Source organism: Chelonoidis abingdonii, chromosome 13 (assembly GCF_003597395.2).
Source record: "Chelonoidis abingdonii isolate Lonesome George chromosome 13, CheloAbing_2.0, whole genome shotgun sequence".
NCBI classification, from domain to species: Eukaryota; Metazoa; Chordata; order Testudines; family Testudinidae; genus Chelonoidis; species Chelonoidis abingdonii.
In genome coordinates this window covers 18,377,838-18,393,332 of record NC_133781.1, presented here as the reverse complement: position 1 = coordinate 18,393,332, position 15,495 = coordinate 18,377,838, and the positions used below count along the sequence as shown (strand labels likewise).

The following is a 15,495-nucleotide window of genomic DNA, read 5'->3' as shown; positions in this document are numbered from 1 at the left end:
AACTGCCGACCAACCCCCTGCAGGTGCCTGAACTTTCGGCCTAACCTAACCCGTTTCAAGGCTAAGTTCTAGAAAGCCTCCCACAATTTTTTTTTTGGTGACTACAGTACTAGGATTTGTTCATATCACCATAAGTCGATGAGAGCTTTTCACCTACACAAGCTGAGCCCATCGCTGTTTGAACTAGCTGCACTATCCCTTCTTGTTTCCTTGGGGCAGACTGAGAATTAGGAGAGCTAGCAAGTTTATTTTAAGTCTTTGCCATTCCACAGCACCTGAAGAGTCTCAACATAATTACTCGACTTTTCTTAGTCTGTCCAAAAATTAAATCAAGGCAAGCTCAGAGTTTAATGCTAAAGTTTGTTTTGCTCTTGCTGTGTGTAACACCTGCCTGTATAGTGATGGAAGAGCAGGCTTGTGCTAAATCTGACCTCTGCCAAAGAACTTCAGCGTGATGGTGCTAGACAAGTAATACTGGAGCCCCTTTTCTCTACTCCATTTGAAAAAAAAAAGGTTAGTATATATAAAAGAGGGGGAAAATAGCAACAAAGTCCGTCATAATACGCTTGCCTCTGAAACAGTGATTGGTATAAAGTTGGTCCTTAGGCACTTACTTCCCCTCCTACAGAAAAATGGCTTGCAGAGAAATATTTAACCTGTGGAACTCGTTGCCAGAAGTTGTCATTTGGATGAGATCTTAGTGCCATTCTGAGAGAATTACACCTCGTTACTTTTTTAAAGGAATGTAAGCCATCATGCATCAGATCATGGGCTAGCCCTGGCTGACAGGATACTGAGTAGGTGGAGCACAAGAGTGATCAGAGATGACCCTTCCACCATTCCTATCTGAACTCCTGTGGAATGGTTCTTGATTTACAACCCCCATATGTTTTTTGTTTATTTACACATAGTTTAATTAAACTATTGCTATAACAGATGAAAGCATTTCAAAGGAAAGATCAGGCATGCTGTACCAGTAGTAAACTGAGGCAAGATACAAATGAGAACGTTGAAATAAAACCCACACAGGAAACACTGCTTCAAAACTTCTATATTATTTACTTTTAAGCAACAGTCCAGCTTTGTGAAGTTACAACACACATTTTAAAAGGATGAGATTTTCACCTCATGGTCAAGCACCAGCATGATCATGCACAGCATTGAGTCATTTATAATAAAATCCCCTTGCAATTTTTACTTGAACAACTACTCTTGTATGATCCACACCTCATTCCACCTTCACCAGCTTAAGGTTTGGCTGTACACCCAAATCCCTCCCCAATATTAGGACAGGAGTCTCAGCCCTAAATATGTCACATGCCCCATTTCATAATGGTCCAACTCTAAGATACTCCTTGTTAAAGGCAGCATGGCATACACTAGATCACACTTCTGTACTGTTCTGAGACATTTACCACATGGAAGTCAATTAAGTTTTGGATAACCAACAGTTGTGTGAGGTGAAGGGGACTGCTCTCATTGTTTGCTGGCCTGGTCAACTAGAATTCTAAACTCTTGTAAAGCTGACTATGAGAGGTTCTAAAAATCTCCATACAAAAACCCTCTAAGCACACTTAAAACCAATCTAGTCTCCTCTGAAATACATCACCATCCCTCAACACTTTCCCTCATGTTTACTACTAGAAAACACTCATGTCACATCCAGTAGATCCAGGGGAGACCACACAGAAATGGAAAAAAAAAAACTTGTTTTTAAAAAAGAAATGGCAGTACATAAAGTGCTTCTTTTTAATGAAAGAAATTCGAGATGTACAGTCAGGCTCAAGTTGTGCAGTTCACAAGCATGGGGGGGAAAAGAAACAGACACGAGTTCAAAACAGAAAGGAACAGGTTTAACCAAGGACTAGGCTGGACTTTCCACCAGGTGGATTTCTCCTGGATGGTGCAGGTACCGGTGCTACTGGGCTAGGAACAGGTGCAGCAGGCAGAGTTTTTTCTTCACTCTGGCATGGAGCAGCTTCTACATCAGCCTCAATGTTTTCTAGGAGAAAAGATTTTAGGGTTTGATATGAAAAAATAGTAAGGGAAATCTGCAGCTCTCTCAGGTAGTCCTCTCTCCCCCAAGTTCTGCTTCAGCATCTGCTGGCAAGACAGCATTAACTTTAGGGACCAAATTTACTTCAGTTGCCATCAAAACTGCACTTGCCAGCAATTCATGGCAAAAAGTAACTACAATTAGTATGATCACGCATAGGTGCTGCACCCCTGGCTTGAAGTAGATTCCATCAGATATGGGGTTTACAGTTTGGTTCAGTGAATCCCAGCAGCCCTGTGGTCATGCATGTTATGGATCATCAAACCTGTTAATGGCTCCTAGTGAGTCTCAGCATGCGTTGCATACTAAGCCACTACAATGCAGGTCTGAATGGGAGTTCTGCATTTAACAGTTTTAAATGCTACATTCACAGCATAATGTACAAACTGGAGCCACAGAATCTAGGCTGAGTGAGATAAAATGCCTAATCCTTTCCTAAACCTCTGTGGTCTTTGTTTACAAGCCTTCAATATCAGAGGGGTAGCTGTGTTAGTCAGATGTGTAAAAGCAGCAAAGAATCCTGTGGCACCTTAAAGACTAACAGACATTTTGGAGCATACGCTTTTGTGGGTCACTCCAACGAAGTGGGTATTCACCCACAAAAGCTCATGCTCCAAAACGTCTTTAGTCTATAAGGTGCCACAGGATTCTCTGCTGCTTTTGCAAGCCTTCATTAGATTCACATTAAAGTGTGTGGGCCTGCTTGAAGCTTACATCTCTTGAAAAGAGTGCACCATTTCATCTAGTTCTAATGCTGTTTGTTCTTGTTTAGGGTCTTTTAACATGCCCACACATGCAGGAACTGTACACATGTAGCACATTCATTAAAATTTTGCTTGCTAGGGATTCACCTCTATTGAGTTTTCTGTTAATTACAGTCAGTTATCCAGCTTGTCTCATTCATAGCCATTGACATTTCCGGGAAAAGACTTTTAATTATGTGAACCTTGTGCAAGGAGGGAGGCACCTAGATTACCTTCTGCTGCAGCTTGTGACAGCTTCCATAGAGTTGTCCCAGAACAGCAGACCCTCTGCTTTCTTAGGACAATCCAGGTAGTTAATCTACTATTTGTGGGAAAATTTATTGGCATTTCAGGGTAAGGATGTCATGTTTGCTCAAAATTCAAGGTATGTGTGTGCTGTGAAGTTCAAGAAAAAGCTAACAGAAAATGTACTCCTCCCCAATTCTCAGCTGTTCAGAGGTCTAATCTTGATTACTTGTTTATTTCAGAATTTTTGGAAGTACAAAGGGGATGGTGGGCTTTGCTATAACTAAACAGAATAGATCAAGGTTGAGTGGCAATAAGCAATAGTAGCAGACACACCACACCCCATTCCTTTTGGCAAGTCAATCAAGTCTTGTTTTGATGAACGATTCCTGTTGGACAACGTTTATTATTCAAGTCCGTAGACTAAATGAAAGGTATTTGATCTGCAGACTTTAATCAAGAACACAGCTTTGAGCAGGGCATTTTAAACAGCTTGAAGCAAACTTCACCTATGTGAGACCAAGGGAGGAGAATTAATTCTTATATTGATCCATCAGAAATACATACAAAGTCCCAATGATCCAGCAAAGAGATTAAGCTTCTCTTATACAATAAAATCTGCAGTAACTAGGCAGGATTAGAAACTGACTGGATAAATGGATCCTACAACTTTACAGGATTCTGCAGAATTACAGGTTATATGCATATTCCTTTGAAGCAACAGAAGCTTGAAACATTAGAAAAGCCACTGTTTCAGACCAATGCACTACATACAATAGCATGTACAGGTAAGTCAAGTGCTGTTTATTGCAATAGCGTTCTCAAGCTTTTCCAGTCTTGATCATCTCTTACATATAGCTTCATGAACATCCCTATGGCAGCTGGAGCCACTGCTTGTGGATAAGTGGTTTACACTGATGTATCAGCTGGAAGCAAGTTCCAGCAGCTCTCCAGGTCACTGATAAGCCATAGCTCCAAACTGGTCAAAGTAGACACTGACAGTTTCTTCCTGACATTGCCAGAAAATAGCTCTAGTTAAAATACTAATAAGACAAATTTGAAAGAGCAAATCTGGATGTTAAAGTGGAGACAATCTAGAATATAATGATTTACTACCAGAGGCATTAGCTCAGACTCATTTAAACCAGGCAGCAGACTTCAAAATTCTATGGAAGCCTCAGGCTGACACCATCCTTAACTCATGTACACCAACCTGCCAGCCTACTCAGCAGAACTGAGAAATATTATGGCACAGACTGCTGATTCATACTGAGAACTTTATGATCTATTGTCTGCACTTTAAGTGACCAGTAAATGAATCCTATGAACCCAGTTCTGGGAGCCATAATGCAGACAGATTATACCCTTTTGAAAACATGTTTTTCTTTGAGGACCCAATGAGATTTTATCCCGAAGATGTGTGCGTCTGATCAACGTAAAACCAGGGTCTACTCAGTGTAAGCAAAAACTGAAGATTTACTAAGCACTCAAAGCAACATTGTTCATCATAAAGCAGCTTGTCTTAATTCAGAAGAGTGAACAGAATTGTTCTGGGATGGGGATGGACTAGATTTGAATATGATCCTTTTAAAGAGTATCCTTTGAGAAGACACTTACCCTGTACCACCACCCCAAACTGAGATGGTGAACTTTAAATGCAGAAAGCTTTCCCCTTCAGATGTGTCTAAAACTCCCTCCTCCGTGAACCATTCAGAAACCCAAAGAGATGATACAATAAATATTAGAATAAGAGTGGAAATATGAGTGACATGGAACATTCACCTACGTGACTGATGTAACATTTCACATGATAGGAATATCAAGAGATTGTGAGATAGCTCAGTGACAGTGCTGTGCAGTTCTGACCATACTCTATTTGCCTGGGAGTATCCGCAGCAGATTAAGGGGGCGGGGATGAAGAGGAGAAATGGAGTGATTTGCCAGGGTTCACAAGGGACTTTTCATTCAGGAGGTGCCTTCCTAGCATTTCTGCTCTTGGTTTGGAAGAGAGAGTATAAGAATCTCTACAACTCATGTCAGTTACATTAGGTTTAAGTCTAAGTGGTTTGCTTGTGGCTGGTCAGAATAAGCTGAAGACAACAATTTATTAAACCAAAACGCTTTCCAGTAATGTTGTGTCAGGAAAACCAACTCCAGTTCACTTGCTGCTTAAGTGGCCGTTTACTTCACTGACATGGCCATCTACAAGCAGCGAACCAAGAAGAGAGAAATAGGTTGACTGACTATCCAGTGCAATTGGAAGCAACTATTCTAGTAGTCCTGGAGTTTCAATTATAAGCAGAGCTACAACATGAATATTTTGTACCAGTCAAATTTGCTGCTAGCAATGGTGTTGGCAAAATAGAGTGAAAGTTCATTCGTAAAGTATTGAAACTCATGCTCTTGCCTCAATAATTCCTAATCCTGGTCTCAGAGCCCAGCACTGCAATGCTAATTAAGCCACATTAGTAATAGCTCACAGGAAAACATTAAGGAAAGCTGCATAGTTGAGTCAGAGTATTAGATACTCTTTCCACACCAACACTTGCTGTTTGGCTACCAGATGTCAAGCCCAGACCATAGCTGCTACTTAAGAAGGAGGAAAGGATTTTCTCCTAAAACCTTTAAGGGGAAGTTATTTCAGGAAATGTAACTGTTAACAGCTTTGCTGATCTTCATCCTGAAGCTAAAGCTTACAGGTGTGGAAAGTAGCACTGAGGGAAGTACTGGGGTCAAAAGAAATGAATAGTTGTTCTAATCAGGAAATGGGCTATTTCTAGTGTAAATTTAAGAAGGTGGGAAAGGCATCACACTTCACCTAGACCCTGGAGAAAAAGACTATTTGTGATTGAAGGTATGAATGCTTTCCCATATTTACATGGATTCTTTTGCTAATAAACTCCTGCTCAGCAAATAAAGAGAAGTTAAGAATCACTTTACGACTATACTTGTCCTTGTGTCTCCCTGCCAATTTGTTGTTTTTCGGCAATCATTTCTATTTTTAAAGAAATCTGTTGGTGTGAAAGGACCACATGGAAATGGAAACTATCTATCTATACTGGTAGAACTGTAAAATTACCAAGTGCCATCCAATACACAAAATTCAAAATACAGAAAAAAACTTACTGGGTTATAGAGAACACTTATTACAAGTATTGTTTAATTTGATGGTAACCATTTTTGTCCTACAAGGAAAGGCAAATTATTTCTGACTTGAGTACCATTAGATTTGCCCAATCCTGAAAAAGTTTTAGCTAGATCTACTTGGTCACTGAGAAACTAAGACAGATTCAAGCTGCCAGTGCCCCTAATGACAGACCACAAGGCTTTCAGTGACCTCGAGATGGAGAAAAGGCACTGTAAATCAGCTTCACAGGAGGAAGCATACCCTTAGTGCATGAACAGCAAGGCTATTCAGATGATAGTCCAATAAAGTTGAGTGCTAGACCAAGAGAAAAACTAATAGCTTAATAAATTTGGAATCAGATTAAAAATGTCATGAATACACATGAAACAAGAGCAAGCCTAGGGTTTCCAAGAGGCTTGTCAGAAGATTACATGAATATTAATAGCACTTTCAATTTATAATCAAATACCAATTCCACTTAACAGTCACTCTCCTCAAGGGCCACAATTAAGAGCCTTAATGGGCACAGGGTAGACACCATTGCCCTAAGGAATAACACACAAATCCCTATTGTTATTGAATATCCATTTGGCTCAGTGAAGAAAGGTCAGCTTTGACAAAAATATGAACCTTATGAGTGCTCTGAAAGTCCCTTCTGGAAGCAGGTAACTGACTCATGTTCAAGTGTGTCTCTTTAACATGTTCAGTTTCAAGTGTGCAAATCCTGTCTGACCAGAGGAGTGTTAGGAACTGCTTATTCATTCTGGATCAGAGTTGCAAGTGCCACATTTTGCAGGTAGTCATTGACTATTAAACAGATGGATTTTGCTTCTTGTGATTGCCGCCAGCTTGGGACACACTGCCAATTATCTTCACTCTGAGACAAAATCTATCCATTTATTGGGCACTTGGCTCAACAGCTAAAAGACTATTTTTGCCTGTATAATGGCATATACTGGATAAATAGCTATAAAGATCAGCAAGACTTAGTCATATTTCATCTCACTTTATTTTGAATTTACTCTAAACAAAACTAAACCCACAACTTAATATTTACATGGTGTCTGAACTCAGTATCTTTGAAGTGTCAGCAAAACGTTCAGAAACTAAAGTCACTTACAAAGCTTCATCTAAATGGATTTTAAAATCCTAGTACTAATGATCCATTGTGGCATCCCCGATACACCTTTACCACAATATAATGCGACCCGATATAACAAATTCGGATGTAATGTGGTAAAGCAGTGCTCACGCTGCGCACTCTGGTAGACCAAAACAAGTCTGATATAACACAGTAAGATTTTTTTGGCTCCCGAGGACAGCGTTATAATAGTGAGGTAGAGGTGTAATTAAGGGTGCTAATAATGATTCTTAGAAAAATTCATAACTCCCATAGTCACACATTAAGATTTATTTGTTTTAGGTTAAATAAAATGCAGGTATTAAAATTAAAATGATACAGTGCAGCAATTAACACATCTAGGGATTGTCCCTCCTTCAACTCCATTTCATGGGTTGCAAGTTAATCCATTAGTCCCAACTGCAGACTTCTTGGCACTAACTGTACTGTTGGCGAAGGAACAGGCTGTGACCCTAAATTCACTGGGTTAAAAACAAAACAAAAAAACAAAACAAAACAGGCATTCTACAATGAGACTCCATCTAAATCTAACCAAATATTGGAAATATTAAAGTCACTACCCTTTTGAAGAATCTAAGAGATAAACACAGGTTGGATTATATTCAGTATCTCCTTCCAACACCTCAAATACACCAGAACTTCATTTGTTCCTGAAAGACTTCTTACAGGTTAGACATCAGAAAGGGAGAGTTACTCACCAAAAGTTTCACTGCTTTCCACATCCTAGAAGAGAGAACACATGTTATTTCCTGTCCTTTGCAATGCATTTTCAATATTAGATACAGTGCTGCACACTGTATGCCAGGCCCCACGTAGCAATGACTGCTAAACAAAGCTAGTCTAGCATGCTTCTCTATGCCTAGATGAGCCCTCTGAGTTGTGGGAATGCAGAAACAGGAAGCAATCTTGGGATGCTGGATTTTCCAGATCAGATGTCAAGGCGGCACTGTGCACAATGCATGTATTCTGCTGGTCAGAAGAAACAGCGTCACACCTATGGAGGTGGCAAAATGTCATTGTAGAAATTTGGTTGAATATACCAACTGATCAAACAAACAAATCCAACATGTCTGTATTTAAAAACACAGATATGTCCATTTATAAGAGCATAGTGGTAAGAACTGAATGGCCATAGACCAGGGGTGGGCAAACTTTTTGGCCCGAGGGCCACATCAGGGTTTTAAAACTGTATGGAGGGTCGGGTAGGGAAGGCTGTGCCTCCCCAAACAGCCTGGCCTCCCGCTGCCCCCATCCAACCCCTCCCCACTTCCCACCTTCAACTGCCCCCCTCAGAACCGCTCCCAACCCACCCTACTCCTTGTCTCCTGACTGCCACCCCTCCCACCCCCGGAGAGCCCACCCCCTATCCAACCCCATCTCACTCCCTATCCACACCCTTGACAGGCCCCCTGGGACTCCTATACTTATTCAACCCCCCCTTTCCTGTCCCCTGACCACCCCCCCAAACCTCCACCCCATCCAACTGCCCCTGGGACCCTCTACCCCTTAATCCAACTCCCCTACTCCCCACTCTCACCATGCTGCTCAGAGCAGCATGTCTGGCAGCTGTGCCGCCTGGCCAGAGCCAGACACGCTGCTGCACCACCCTCTGGAAGCATGCAGCCCCACCACCCAGACTGCTGCCTGTGCAGTGGCATGGCTACAGGGGAGGGGCCAGGGGTTAGCCTCCCCGACCAGGAGCTCAAGGGCTGGCCAGGATGGTCCCCTGTGCCAGATGTGGCCCATGGGCTGTAGTTTGCTCACCTCTGGCATAAATGCTAGTCTCACTCTAGAGGCCAGAATTACAGTGACATGGAGAACTTGTCTTGTGCCCATATGTGCAGGAACCAGATGACTAGAGCACTAGTCCAATACTATTTATCTAGCATTAGAAAGTTCACTTTGATAACTTTACACAAGCTACATTTTATTTTAATATATTGTAGGTAATTATTTTCACTTTGTCCCCCTTCTGCTCTAGGAAGCTCACACACACCCCCTGACACCGGCTCTCTCAAAGGTGCTCACCTTCCACTCAGTTCCAATTACGTTTTCTGTAACAGCATTGAAAAATTTCTTTACTTAAGCAGATAAATAGTTTAACACCAGGTTGGGGCCAAAAACAAAACTGGTGCTGGCAATCGATGCAGTACTAGGTCATTTCCCTGATGCAGATCAGCCCTTTAACAGTGAGCTAATGAATCTTAACAGAATTGTGTCCCTGTTGCTCGGGTGTAAGCTGACACAGCTCCATTGACGTCAATAGAATTACATGAGGCAGGCTGAAACATGTATACGTACCTCTTAAATTCTGGACTGGACTACACTATACTAGTTTAAACCATTTGCAGATACAGCTACTGTGCAAGTGAAGCATTCTGTGGGATAGGAATTATGTTCACAAACTCAACCTCTGCAGGCTACAGAATATGTAATACAATTAAACAGTTAATAGAATTAGACCAAACAACTTACTTTGGTTTTCTGCTGCAACCACCAGCCGCTATGTTCCAATTTAGCAAACAAGACAAGACATTTCCTACACTCAAGTCTTGTTGTGGATCAAAAAAAGTCAACTTTAATCTGTCTTTGTGACTTAGATGCCATTTAAATATGAGTCACAACAACAGTAGGTCTCCAGACACTTATCTGTTGTCCTATCATCATACCTAGGGGCTATACCTTGCCCAGTTTATCTTTTCTTGAAAATTGCTGAATTTTAGATTGAGAGATGACTAGTTTTTAGAATTTAATCACAGATGTGAAGTCTGCTTTAGCCTCCCCAATTTTGCTATGTGCAGAGAAGCTACTACTACTCTTTTATTTCTCCAGGATTTGGAACCACATACCAAGCAAAAACCTGTGCTAATAGCACGGTTCTTTGTCTCCCCCCGCCCCCAAGAAGCTAGACCACGTACAGAGGCTAATGCTCTGCTGCCTCCTGTAGATGTCAGCCAGGGAACTCATTACACAAGCATCCAGGCTACTTGTTTTACACTCCAGCTGGCATCCCCAACACACACACACACACAGCACCGCAGCTTGAACTTTACAAGCAAATGCTGGTAATGATATTGAATTTATGGCTAAGGCACAGGATTTCCTCACCATTACCAGATTTTTGCAATGGTACAAGCCAGAAAATTTTACTGAACATCCAGTTTAAAAATGTATAACTCAGTGTTTAGTTTGATTGCCCACAGCATGTTAGAAGTCCAGGGAGATTTCACACTTTCTCCAAGTAGAAAGTAAGAGGCCACGATAAAGCCACCTACCTGCCTTCAGGCCCTTTTTCTACCATACAATCTTACTAGCAGTGGTTAAGCAGCCACAAACACAGCACAAACTTTTTATAGTCACTGACCTTTGGATCTACAAAGTCCCCACAGTTTGCATCAGATGTGTTTATCCTTTGTGGTCCAGATGGTTCAGAATCTTCTCTGACACCTTTGGGCATGACCCCTGAAAGCAAAAGTTTGTCTTAGTTAGAATGTACTGTCAGCCTACAAGAAAACAGACTAGCAGTGTTATCCAAAGCTTTATTTCTGATGAACCAGCAAAATCCTAGCAGGCCAAGATTTCATCCTAGGCATCTAGGCTTTTCACTGCCATATTAAAATGCCTCACAAACATTAGTGAATCTATTCTCACAGTCTCAGCACTGAGGGAGAAGTACTATTATTTCTGATTTACACAGAGAAACTAAGATCCAAGGTCACACAGAAAGTGTGTGGCAGAGATGGGAAATTAGTCCCCATTGCTCAAATCCTAGTCCAGTGCCTTAACTACTAAACCATCTTTCCTCTGTACTATGAAGTCATCAACTGAATCCACTACAGGATGCTAATGATGCTGCTCCACTGTTCAAGGGGTCACTCTCAGCTTTTTCCATAAAGCACTACAAAATTAGAATAGTTGCTAGACACTAGAATAGACACTGAAACCAGAGTGAAGCTTTACCTGTTGAGCCAGCCCTAGAAACTGGATTCTCTTCAGGAAGACCAAAGATGTTGGATGCCATTTTGTTCCTTCGCACAGGCTGCTCTTTTGGCAAATCAAAGCTCAAGTTGAAATTGGAACCTCCGCCTGGAGGACGCAGTACCCTGGAGAAATAAGATTGTCACACAATCTATTTCAAGAATTTTACCACCAGTGTTAATGAAGTATTATACAGAAGGTGGTTGGGTAAGCAAAGGGATTGATGTCTCTGGGAACTGTAATATAATAGAATCACATGGGTTAACAATGGGTTACATTCAGCCCAGTTTCATATAGCGTTCTAAAGCTACTCATAAGGCAATCAGATTTCACAATCAATTCATAAATAACACTGACCAGCACTGTACTTGTTGGCACTCAGAAGCCAAGCACTAGATGGGCACCAAGAATGGGTTACACTTGTAATTCACTCCTGGACCTACAACATACTTCAGGACAGTACAAAGACATTTCTTCTGTCACTGCCATTCATACTTTTGGTGGCTAATCGGAGGACTGTAGAGAGACTGTACAATTCACAACACTAAATATTAAAGACAGCCAAACAAGGAAAAACAGAACAGTCAGTTCCATTTATCCTTGTGTCCCGGGATCAATGAAAGAGGCTACATTTTTCAAACTCAGAGCCAAAAAAGCCTTCTATTTATCACAGAGTCCAATCTTTCAACTACTAAACAGCCAAATTCATTAGAACACCCCTTCAAGATTAATCTTGAAATGAGCAATGTGGCGAAAACCAACATTTGGCTCATGAACCACTGTACTATTTGTACCACTGATCATGTCTCGATTCCAGACTCTTCTATTTGGAACTGTTCCAATATTTTTAAAACCCAAACATGCAGCAGGTTCCTGAATTAAGGGATGAGCCAAAAAGCTTTGAAGTAAAAATTGCTTGAGTGCCATCTGTATTGAGCAGGGATTATGAAGGGGCAGAGTTTAGCTGCAGAGCAAAAAAGTCCTGGCATGTCTATAGCGCTCCAAAAAAGCATAGATCTAGCAGTGAGATCTTGATCAGGAAGTCTCATGAAGCAGCCTGTTTGGTACCTCCTCCTGAAAGTCAAGAAGTGAAAGCAAGAAAGCTCAACACTTATGGCTGAAGGAATTCAAAGCTTGTTTTCTTCAGCATAAAATTTGAGCTAAAGGGATCCAACAGCTGAGAAGAACCAAAGAAATCTCAGATTACCACCACCTATGAGGCTAGATGAGAAACATGAACAGGCTCACCCAAAATTCAAAATACTGACAAAGTTGTCAGTTCAGATTATCAAATTAAGTTGCTTTCATATAAAGTTCAGATTCAAGTTATGAAAAATGAGACAGTCCTATGATTCTATAATAGTGAAGTGGACAGCATCCCAATCCTTTTTTAGTGCAGTTTCCCAACCTACTGGTCCTTAACCTACAGTTCATAGTAGAAAGGTCTGTAGAGTCTCACTATGCAAAAATTCAAACAAATACAGCAGAGCTGGCATAGTGAGCCTAACTCATATGGATGAGCACTGCCAGGAATTAATTCTGATCTTTCCAGACCTTAAGCTTACTATACTAAAGGCAGAACAAGACATCAATCACTTCTTTACCATGCTAATCTCAAATGCAGCATAATGCCAAGCAACACAACATCTATATAGGTGTGAATTCATTTGTTTAATATCCTAGAACTGAACTGAGTTTTTAAAACTTATTTGTAAGAAGACTTTAGAGGGGAATACTTAACCATTGCACTGCTCCTTAGCGTATGGTGGGGATTCTGTACAGAATCCTATTCTCCCCTACAAACTGAACATACAGTAGGGGAATCCAGACTACTGAGTAGATTAAAAGTAACAGCTTTTAAGAATCCACATATACCTTTATGATTTCCTACTCCCCCTTTCTGAGGTATGTAGTTCAGTAGAACTGTTCAGAGAGTCCATTAAAAATCATCTATTTAATCTTATATTTGATAGACAGAAATTATCCTTCTAGGGAAAGTGTTCACATGTGAAAATTTTATTGTCTTCCAAGCCATGAGGTGCCACATTTATTAGTTCTTAGAGCAGGGTGTTCAAACAACGGCTTGCAACTACAACCCACATCTCCCTACTTGACAGGGCAGTGACAATTATTTCTTTGGGCAGACTGATGTCAAACAGACTTAAGACATTCTGGTGAATCAAGCAGAAATACAAAAGGGCAGCCAAGCAAACTGCTAAGTGTAGCTTCAACATAAGGTCTGATATTCTAGTCAGTCACCCAGCTAAGGGTGAACTGAAAAGCTTTTTAGTCATCACCCAACTCTAGGATTTTGCATTTGCCTTGCAACAGCTGACAGCCACGCTTTCAGAAAGGCACAGCTCTTTGCATGAAATCCAGTGAAATGTGTAACAGCCTGAGAAAATCTCACCCCCATTAAGAATATGCTCTTGCAACAGAGAGAGACCTTTCAGTTCCCAAATCCTCAACAGGAAATTTTTGCATTTTAAAACAATGGCTTGCCAAAAAACATCTGCCTCAGTTTCACCCTGCCCAGAAATGCATGGTTTATACACTGCCTAGTCTTACACTACAGGACTGAAATACATGAGTTCAATTTAGTTTGAGAGAATTCTTAAACGCTGTGCATTAAGTTCTGTGTTTCCTCATCTCTTTTTCTACCCCTTTTCTACAGCAGTCTCACAGCCCTTGTTTTCTGCCCCCTCAAAATGGCTTCCTATGTGGGAACCCCCCCTCCAAGAATACCCAATGCAACACTGCAGGTTTTGATCAGCTGAGATAGGATGTTCAGTGAAGTAGTCCCTTCACTTTCCCCCAACACTGGAGCATGCTCTTTGAGATCTAGCTGCCTGTAATCCATTTCAAATAACGGTGCACAATGAGTTTAACAATATAGACACCTTGAACCCCGGCAGGATCAAATCTTCCATAAAGTTACAGCAATGTCTCCGAATAGGAGGAGCCTCTTAGATGAATGCGTGATGAGTTACAAGTGAGCCACTGCTTCCTGCTAAGGTTAACAGGTAGAGAGGCTACAGACACGAGACAATAGAGCCTACTCCAGCCCCACCCAGTACGGGAAACCCTCTCGGGGCAGCACAGCTAGAGTAAGGAACAAGATACTAATAGAGAAGCCAAGCGGCACAAGGGACTGCAGGGAGGACGGTGCCGGGGTTTTGGGGAGGGACTGAGAGGCGAATCCGGCTGCGTGGCTGGCAAGCGAGCTTCCTTCCTTTGTTCGGAGAGCAGCCACAGCCGCCCGCAGCAGCCCGGGGCGGGTCTGCCGCGATCCCAGCCCTGCTGCTGCTCGTCCCCAGGCAACTGCGTCAGGGCTTCGCAGTGAGAAAAAGCGAATCCCACGGGTAGCACATGCCGGCTGGGTGCGGCCGCATCCCGCCGCCGGCCAACCCCGGGGGGCAGTCAAGGCACCGCACGGCTGGACCGGAGCCCCGCACCCCAGGGACGGGGCTTTAAAGCGTCTTGCCTCCCCCTGAACCCCGGATGCCCCCCATCTTTCGGGAGAGGGAGCCCCTCACCGTAACCCCAGGGCGGGGGATCCCTCAGCGCCCGTCCCCACCACCGCTGGCTCACTCTGACGGCCCGGCCACAGCTCTTCCTCCCCGCGGGCAAACGGTCCCAAAGGGCAGTCAGACCTGCCCTGCCCCGCCCCCCAAATCCCGGGCCCCGCACCGACCCCCGAATCCCGGGCCCACTCCCGCCCCCGGGACCCGCACCGACCCCCCCCCCCCAACCCCCAACCTGGAGCTGTTCCTGCCGTTGGGGTCCACGCCCTTGTAGGTGGTCGTGGTGGTCATGGCGGGGAGAGACGAGCCAGAGGCCGGCGAGACAAATTCCACTCCCCGCTGCTGGTGACAACTCCTGCAGCCACCGCCGCCCCCTGCCCCAGCAGCCGGTTTTATACCCGCAAAAAGACGCTCCCCCCTCCGACCATCTCATTGGACGGTTCAAACGCGAGCCCATCCGCCGTTGGGCCAAGAGCTGCCACTCTGTGCTTTGTCCCGCCTCAGACTCTCTTCTGAATGGTAAAAGGCCGCCCTCTTTCCTGCTCCTAAACTTGATTGGTTGAGAAATGCGTTCTCTCACAGACTGTCGTCTGCCCTTGGTGCCGGTGCCCCTTTGTTGCTGAATGGAAAGACTGGCTGTCACTCACTTGACTCGGTTCTGATTGGCTCAACTACAAAGG

General features: G+C 42.9%; 1 protein-coding gene across 1 annotated transcript; it reads right to left on the bottom strand.

The window, feature by feature from the left end:
* Positions 1-1,033: 1,033 nt before the first annotated feature.
* Positions 1,034-15,195, bottom strand: JPT1 (Jupiter microtubule associated homolog 1). The gene is made up of 5 exons (XM_032792950.2): positions 15,051-15,195; positions 11,274-11,416; positions 10,678-10,775; positions 8,012-8,036; positions 1,034-2,002 (listed from the first exon to the last, which is right to left on the bottom strand). Exons 1-5 carry the CDS (start codon positions 15,104-15,106, stop codon positions 1,854-1,856), a joined length of 471 nt encoding a protein of 156 aa, XP_032648841.1. The 5' UTR covers positions 15,107-15,195; the 3' UTR covers positions 1,034-1,853.
* Positions 15,196-15,495: the final 300 nt, after the last annotated feature.